The 9,334-nt window shown below is 31.2% G+C and overlaps 1 protein-coding gene across 3 annotated transcripts; it reads right to left on the bottom strand.

The window, feature by feature from the left end:
* Positions 1-1,843: 1,843 nt before the first annotated feature.
* LOC120071082 (protein PHOX1-like) lies at positions 1,844-5,450 on the bottom strand. 3 transcript variants are annotated; one of them, XM_039023117.1, is made up of 4 exons: positions 3,983-5,450; positions 2,641-3,928; positions 2,361-2,562; positions 1,844-2,244 (listed from the first exon to the last, which is right to left on the bottom strand). In XM_039023117.1, exons 1-3 carry the CDS (start codon positions 4,715-4,717, stop codon positions 2,414-2,416), a joined length of 2,172 nt encoding a protein of 723 aa, XP_038879045.1. In that variant the 5' UTR covers positions 4,718-5,450; the 3' UTR covers positions 1,844-2,244; positions 2,361-2,413. The 3 variants fall into 3 exon arrangements, with proteins under 3 accessions (XP_038879045.1, XP_038879046.1, XP_038879044.1); XM_039023118.1 differs by having other exon boundaries at positions 2,641-3,955; positions 4,010-5,450; XM_039023116.1 differs by having other exon boundaries at positions 2,641-5,449.
* Positions 5,451-9,334: the final 3,884 nt, after the last annotated feature.

Below are 9,334 nucleotides of genomic sequence, written 5' to 3'. Positions count from 1 at the left end.
GAATTAATTAACAAAACTTGATTATTATCACAAAAGATACTTAAAATAATATTAAGACAGAAGCTAATAAATCTTTAGTGCTATATTAATTAAACTAATACATTTTACTAATGATGTTTGGCTCTGATACCATTTTGACGTGACACGTGAACAAGAGGTGGATACATGAAGCATGAGGTAACATCATAGGACATGCGGACACTTGCATGCTTGACACATGGCATTGTGAGAAATGATGGATGTGTGGAATAAAAGATTAGCTATATAAATGATGAATATCTAAATATAGTAAAGAAACAAGATTTTGTAATTTAAAGTAGATATTGGAAATTTAAAACTTGCTATGCACTTACTTGAATTTTGTAAGGAATTTTGCAATTTATGTTGTATATATTAACATATTACGTTGAATGAAAAATCAAGAAAACAACTTCCCTAGCATACTAAGAAATATTCTCTTATTTCTTTTCTATATATAAATATTTTCCATATTTAATTTAGGTTTGTATATATTAACATATTATGTTGAATGAGAAATCATGAAAACAGCTTTCCAAGCATAAACCTTCATCTAAATTGGACTTAAAAATTGAAAGGTTTAACTTTAAACCTAGAAGCAATTAAGTATATGATTGAAATAAATAGTTTGCAATAGGATTATACATAAGAGTGGTTGAGAAGAAAATATTTAGCAATGGAAATGGAGGAGTGACAGAGGATAGATGAAGAGAGAGAAAGAAAGAAAAAGATATATATATATATATATATATATATTCATGTCATCTTGTCAAATCAACCTCTATAATTTTTTGTATTAAATTTAAAAGAAATTTTAGTGAGTATTCATTTAAACCTCTTCGAAAACTCAGCGACCAAAATGATTATTTAATAAATGCATTTATTTTTCAAAATTCAGAGACTAAAAAGTATTTTTTTTCAATAAAAAATAATAATAAATAGTTTTTTTAAAAAAAGTAAAAAAAAAAATCCATTTTAAATAGGTATACCCTTACCTCTACATGTTAAATAGACCTACATATATAGCTTATACAAACAAATAATTTTAAAAAAAACCATGTCTATTTAAGCTACTTTTTTATTTTAAAATTCTCTAATTCATCATTCTTATTTGTGTCCAAAAATTAATTAATTCAAAAGTGAACCAAAAAAAAAAAAAAAAAAAAAAGACCCATACGGATAATATTTTATTATACTACCTCTTTATAAATTTTAGTTTACAACTTTTATTTTGATTACATCATGTGTATATATATATTTTTCATTTCTATCTCTTCCATTATTTTAAAATTTAAGGTCAAATATCTTTATAACTTTAACCTAATGAAAAGTATATTCATTCACTATTTATATCTCACAATAAAAATTTATATTTCAAAAATTTTCAACCATGTCCAACTTATTTGATTTTCAGAGTAAATTAATCTAAAACAAAATATATATATATATATATATTCAAATTCTACTATAAAAATTCGAAGTCTAATAAAATAAAATTGATTACTTCCATGAATAAGATAATTATAAAAAAAAAAAAAAAAATTAAAAAAATACCCCTATTTTTACAAATAGTGATTTTTACAAATAGCTTGCAATGATCAACTTATTTGTACAAATACTTTTTTAAAAGTAGCCGTAAATTGACGCTTAATCCTAAATCTAATGTTTAGTGGAAATGATCTTAATAAATGGCTAAAAGGTTACATTAAACACAGTAGAATTTCTATAAGAATTAAATTAAATTGTTAAAAAAACTCCAAATTATAAAATAGATAGTAAATAATCTAAAAGAACCAAATAAAAGTTAGGCTCAAACACCAAGAAAAGGGAAGAAATTCGAATTTAATTAAAAATAAATAAATAAGTGAATATACAAATATAGCTCCACTAAGATTACAAAATAAGTGTCATTTACACTAAAAATTGCAAACCAAGATAAGAAATAATGAAAGAATTTGTTTTCTAGGAGACTTTGACAATCAAAAACTATAATAACTATGAGCTTAAACATGAAAAACTACTTGAGGAGACAAGAGGATGAAAGTGAAAGCAGAAACTAACTAAAATGGAAGCCCCTGCAATTTCTTATTGTCCCCAAATGTTGGATGGATTGAAGAACCCTGTATTGAGAAATAATGCATAAGAACACACCAGAAATGGACAACAATCTTCTAATATTTCTTAGGAAGCAAGCTACATCTGTACCATGAAAGAAGAAGAAGAAACCTGTTGAACAGAACAAGACCAAGCCATTGTTACAATGATGTAATTTCTTAAGTTTTTGATAAACTTAAAAGTATGCAGTTGTAATGTATTTCTTCCTTTTTTTTGGTAGAACTTACCTTTAATACTATTCCTTCTAGTCTGTAAGAAAAAACTAAAAATTTGTTTGCAATCAAGCTTGCTCCAACACGTGGTAGATTTTCGAGACCCTTCGCCGAAATAATGGCTCTAATCGGAACGATGGAACTCCAGATAGTAACTTTCTAGCTTCATACATCTCATTCCATGCTTGTACTATCTCATCAATTTTGAACCCAAGACCTGTATATAATTGGAGGAGATAAGAAAGACATTTAACTCGGAATGAAAAGATTCAAAGAAAGTATATTAGCACTGTACCTTCATGTGAATTGTTGCTTGAACAGTGATTCTTTATCATAACTGCGATATCCGTTGCAGAAGCTCCAGCAAGCTCGAATTTCTCAACTGCAACTTCCAGACATTCATGCCACGTGGGCAGCCCCATCTTAAATTCCAATATTGATCGCTCGTAAAGCATGGTTCCCCATAAGAGGTTTATATGAGACCTCATATTTTTAGCCTGTTCTGCAGCCTCATCAACTGATATATCCTTGATCAGCCCATCTAACCCCATCTTCTGCAACTGAGTTCTAACATTGCTTGATTTAGAGAGTTCGCCGGTACGCTGTTCTTCCCATTCTTCCCACAATTTCATGCCTGTTTCCATGTTTTCCTCGGCACTATTATAAAGTTGCATAACTTTAGTGCAGGGCCATGTTTTTGGATCAACATCGCTGCTAACTGCATAATGCCAAGAAACTTTTGCCTGCTCAAACTGTTGTTTTCCTAGAGCTAGATAGCCTTCATAAAAGTCTGGTTTGATTTCCACCGCCATTTGATATTTCCTTTCTGCTTCAGCATATTCTTTTTCGACCCAATCAAATGCGGCTTTGATCTGTTCAAGCACATGCACTTTTGAACCACCATCTGCGAAGTAGACCTTCTTCCTCGCCCTTGACATGATAACATTTCCCCAGTTGAACAGTGCTAAGGCTGCCATCTCATGAAATTTTTCTGCTGCTAATTCAAAAAGACCCTGAGCTTCTTCACTTGTTACTGTCTCTTCCACAGCCTCAGAATAAAGCTTCATCCCAAGATCATGGAGATCCAAGTATGGGCCAGAGTCAAATCCAACGTGGTTTATAAATAACTGAGCAAATTGAATTATCCAGTCATTAATGCAAGATGACATCTTTATTTCTTTTGGTTTTAATACATGGCCATTCTCAAAGATGCTATTTTCTTCAACTTCACACTTAGCAACCTCGTTATTCTTAAACCTTTCGTAGAATGGATCTTGCTCTGGATTAACTTCAAATATATAAAATCTAACAGAACCCTGTGACTCCTTAGATGTTTCAGCCAATCGTAATTCTTCATTGGTAGTAATTGTTACCAAATCACCTTCTTCGTCCCTGTACTTGATAAGGACCGCCGTGCAGGTAGGGAAGCGATCACGTATAACCTCCCTCAGTTGCAATAGAGTGCAATCAATTGGCAATTGAGCCCATCGAATATCTTCTCCAAACACCAATTTCACAGTTTTCATAGGTGTTTCCTCCTGTGTCCTTGTGATTTTCTCCTCCACAACTAGTTTATCCTCAGCCTTCTTCTCCTCCACCATCTCATCAACCTTCTCCTCCTCCACCATCTCATCAACCTTCTCCTCCTCCACCATCTCATCAACCTTCTCCTCCCCCACCATTATTTCATCAGGCTTCTCCTCCCCCTCCACTGTTTCATCCGCCTTCTTCTCATCAATGGTTTCCTTAGTCTTTTGGTTGTTTTTCTTCTTTCGGTTCTTTTCTTTTCTTTTTTGCGGCGACATTGTAGAAGGCAATTCAACAAAATCAAGAGGTAGCTTGATATCAGCATCCTCTTCCTTCGATCCTTTCATCTCAAGTGCCTTTGTTAATCTCTCTGATATTTCTAAAGCCATGATATTATTTGGCTCCATGTTTAAAACTGCCTTAACATCTCTTAGAGCCAAGTCCAACCTATGCAAACCCTCATAACATCTGGCCCGCTTCAACAACGCCTTACTGTACTTGGGAGTAACTTCAAGAGCCAAATTGCACTCATGAATCGCTCGTGGATACTCAGTAAGCCCCATCTGCATATAGCATGCCGCCATGTTACTCCGAAGATACGATACATCTATATGATTCCTTGGGAGTAATTTGAGAGCCTTATCATACTTCAACATTGCTCCTTCAAGATCTCTAGACTGAAACAATTTATTGCCCTCCTCCTTTAAAATCTGAGACATAGTAATGAAAATAACATGGTCTTTGTCATAACTTGGATTTCCATCTCCATTTTGGCGATGCTTCGAAACCGCCTCCCGGAATTTATCACCAATCTGCTTCTTCTTCTTCCCACTTTGCTTCCCCATCAAAAATCAAACAATATGAAGAACCAAGAACCGACGAAAATAACTAATTTCTACAATTACACACTTCAAACGAATTCAAACCAACTAAACTAGACTAGTCCAAGAGGAAGAGAATCAAACCCCACAAACAATTCCAAACCCTCGAGAAAAATCAACAGAGCACATACAAATTTGTAAGTAAAAATTGCCTAAAATCTACCCAAACACAAATTCCCCTGTAATCAAATGCAGAAGAAAGTACCCCAAATTATCAAACATAAAAACAGAGAAACCCACAAAACCCCTTAAAAAAAGGGTAGAACAATCCTCAAATTCCCTTGAAATTCAAATAAGGGCTTCCATTCATGAATTCAGCATTCTAGAAACAGAGATATTCCCAACACCGCCGATTTTTTGCTCCTCCCGAATCGGAATTTTAGCAATTCATTCAAGAACTAAAAAAACCCAATTCAGAAAGAAACAAGAGCAGACAATTGAGCTAAAAAATATGGATGATAAACAGAAAGAAAGTAGAATTATGGTGGTGGAGAAATGGAAGAAATGTAAGGAAGATAAACTTATCTGAGAAATGTAATAACCTCTGAAATTAATCCGGAGAAACTCGGGGTGAGAAACAAAGAAGAAATTTTGTTTTGAAAGAGACGGAATATATTTAGCAAAGGGGAAATGAAATTGAAAACCAACCGTAGAATCCGTTTGTACTTTTGTAATGAGTAAGATTTCCAACAACTTGTCGTGAACGCCACAAAATTCTGAGCAAAAGCTGATAATAATTTTTTTATATATCATTTTATTTTATTTTTTATATTCCTGAATTAAATTACTGTTTTTATAGATGGGTTTGTCGTTTGACTCGATAACTCAATATAATATATATTTATATGTGTGTCTGTGGGCCCCACGATTGCCGTGAATTCCAAGTCTTTTGGTCATCTCCCCGTTGTGAAAAGTGAGAACCATGGGTTGTTGGATGAGAGACACAATTTTGTAATGATATTATAATTTTTTTTTCCAACATTTTTTTCCTCTCTCTCGTGATAATAGTTAAATTTTGGTTAAATTACAAATTGAATTTTTTTAAAAAAAAAAAGTTTTTTTAATATTACAATCGTGAATATGAGGACGAATATGACAAACTTTCATTAACTTTCCTCAAAGTACGTGTTGAGACTGCATTTACCCACCCACAAATTTAATAAATTAATGGTAATCTGAAAAATGAATCTCATTTGATTGAATTTGTTATTGTTTATCTATATTCCGTAATCATAATGAAATATGGGATCCACTTTGAATTCTGTAATAAAAACGTAATCTTAATGAAGAATTTGGGGTCCTCAACAATCTGATTACATTTGAAATTTACCTCGGATCCACTAGCTATTATCATTAATGTTACTATTGTAGATACTGTTATCGTTACAATACTAGAATTATGAATATGTCATATTTACTATTACTATTATTGTTATTATTGTCGCTATTGTTAACGTTAGGATCTAGCGATAACAGTAAATGTGACAAATTTGTAATTATAAGTAAATGTGATTAAAAAAAAAACAATCTAATTATGTTTGTGATTCAGACTCATTGTGTTTGATCCATCAATGAAATTTCATTACAATTATTCCACTTTTCATTACGGTAAACATGTAGGTCTCTTTGTTTAATAACTATCGGGTTTTTTATTTTTAATTTTCAATTTTTGAAAATTAAATTTATTTTCTCTCAATTTCTTACTATAGTTTTCACGTAAACGAGTTGAATTCATAGCCAAATTTCAAAAGTAAAAACTATGTTTAGTTATCAAAATTTGTGTTAGTTTTTTAAAACATTGATAGAAAGTAAATAACAAATCTAGAAATTTAGAGGTGGAAGGGGTGTCATAAGCTTAATCTTTAAAAATTGGAAACCAAAAATCAAATGGTTATCAAATGAAACTTAATTTTTTTAATTTTGAATTGATATTGTTGTATGAATAATAATATTACCAAAAATTAAAAAATATAGAATCTGATATACCAAAAAGAATCTGAGTCCAAGACTTCACATTGTCTCCTTAAGAAAATTTTACTCACTCTAGTGCCTAAGTTTCATAAGTAATTGTCTCTCATAGTAGAACAGATTAACTTTCTTATAGAAGTAGCACCCTCCTCACAAGATCCAATAAACTACACTTTGTGGAAATAAACCGAATTTGCAGAAATTTGTAAAAGGGAGAAAAGTTTTATGAGAGAAAAATACTTATGAAAAAGTTGTTAAAAGAAAATTGAAGAAGAGACATATTTATAGATTATTCGTAGCTATTCAAATAGTCGTGTCTCTTCTTCAAGTTGGTTATTTTCAAAATGATATATTCATTCATGAAACAATGCAACTTTACATGGAAGATCACATACGATTTATTCCAACAATCCCTCCATAAATGGTAAGTTGACAATTTAAGATTAAAGAAAAGAAAACATTTAGTATTTCCCAACGAAGAATCTACATCAGGATAAGTAGTAAAAACTTTGAAGTTACATATAAGTAGTAAACTAAAATGGTGTTTTAGAAAATCCACCTTAAAATTCTCATAGAAGCGGCCCTTTCACACTCACATAGATGATTCTTATAAAGAACATCGTATATGTCAGTTTCATAGATAATTATTTAACAACTTATAGAAATCATTAAAAGCACAATGCTTACCCTAAAACCACATTTGTACTGTCTCTTCATCCTTAGTATGGGTAAGAAAAATAATTCAACACCGTGTTCACTAAGTTATCTAGAGGTTAATTTGTCCATTGAGCCTAGATCTTAGGATCTCCAGATTGCCTCTCTAGTAACTTTAAAATTAAAGGCTTCAATCTCATTCTCCTTGATGAACTTTCAACCAACTCTCTAGTTAGCCTTTTATAAGCAGGTCTACATTATTATCTTTTGACCTTGCAAAGTCAATTGTGATAAGTCCACTAGAAAATAATTGTCTAATTGTATTAAGTCTTCATTATATGTTGGGACTTATTATTATTCATTAAAGAGGTTTAGGTTGTATGAATACCAAAAAATTTTGTAGCCTCAAACTTTAGGAATACCATACAAAATTTTTGTAGCCAACTCAAAATATCCCAACCTCTTTTTAAATTGTTATCCAATATTCTCAAACTTGGATTATGAATCGAAACTAGTCACTTTTTCCCTATACCCCCACAATAACATAAAGACTTTCAAAAGGTTTTCGACTTTTTCATAAGTCCCAAGGAAATTTCTATATTTTCATATATAAAATTCTATACAAAACATAATTGACCTTCAAACGGAGAGACGTATTCACCGGATAAGTCTTATCACGGTTTTGGAATCAATCATTTTATAGATTAAAAAATTGTTAACCATAAATATCAATGTTATGGCATTTTTGTCTTACATATATTATTTTTCTCTAATGATTGCAGTAGATTTTCACTGAATCCACCACTATAAACATTATATAGTGTGCTATCTAGTTCAATCAAAATGTGGCTCTTGCATAAATATTATGCATATGTTTCTATGCCTCAAATGCAAATAACTTTTTTTTGTTGGCTTCTCACTCAAATATTACAATAGTATGTTCTTTCGAAAATCTTGACAAAGAAGATCATCGAAGATCTTCTTATCATCATTTAGAATCATGACCATTAAATTTCTCCATGATTTCTACAAAAAATGGTGTAAGATTTTGTATCATTGATGACATTTATGTGAAAGCGATCACCAAATAATTGTGAACCAAAATAATAACTTTACCGAACAAGTTCTCACGAAATAAAATAAAGCAACAAATGAACTTGAGACATTATTCATTAGGCTTGAAACGTAAAACGACATGAAAACATTATGCTAGATATCCATTATGCATAATATACCAAAATAAGCTAATAATGACAGAAATAGAACAACACTCATGACTTAAATCATTCTTCTCATACACATAACTCTATAAATGCAAAATTAGTGCATAACATCAAATAATAATCCACTGTACATATTCCAATGGTGAACTCATGCTAAAAGAAATATTGCTTTCAACCTATGGAAAAATACAATTTAAGGAGGACCATCTCTTCAAAAGTAGAATATGAAATATCTCACTCTCAACGTATAATTGCATTTCCAAAACACAATCAATTTGAAAGATTTGCAATTTTTTTAAGTTAAGCCAAGAGAAAGAAAAAAATCATAATCGATCAACTTCCAGTTAGAGATGTCCATTTTCCTATGAGGACGGGATTCCATGGGTTCCACCCCGAACGGAGCAGGGATTCCCTGATTAGGCGAGGAATGGGGGAGGGAGTGGGGAAAAAATTCCCAACGGGGACGGAGACGGGGTCCGTCCCCGTCCCCGCCCCGATTAGCTTCTACCTATTTATTTTATATAGTCATCTAATGTTATGTTATTATTATTATTATATAAATATTACATTTAAATTTAAATTTTGATTATTTATTGAAAAAGATAATGAATATGTTTAAATTGAATATTTAAATTTAGATTATACATGTGAATAATTTGATTTATATTTATTTCTTTCTACTAAAAAAATTAATTAGCTTTTTAAAGTCAAGATTTGAGTAATTTATCTCTAAATT

This window comes from Benincasa hispida, chromosome 2 (genome assembly GCF_009727055.1).
Source record: "Benincasa hispida cultivar B227 chromosome 2, ASM972705v1, whole genome shotgun sequence".
Classification (NCBI taxonomy): domain Eukaryota; kingdom Viridiplantae; phylum Streptophyta; class Magnoliopsida; order Cucurbitales; family Cucurbitaceae; genus Benincasa; species Benincasa hispida.
The sequence above is the reverse complement of the archived record's forward strand: the minus strand, read 5'-3'. Positions and strand labels throughout refer to the sequence as shown.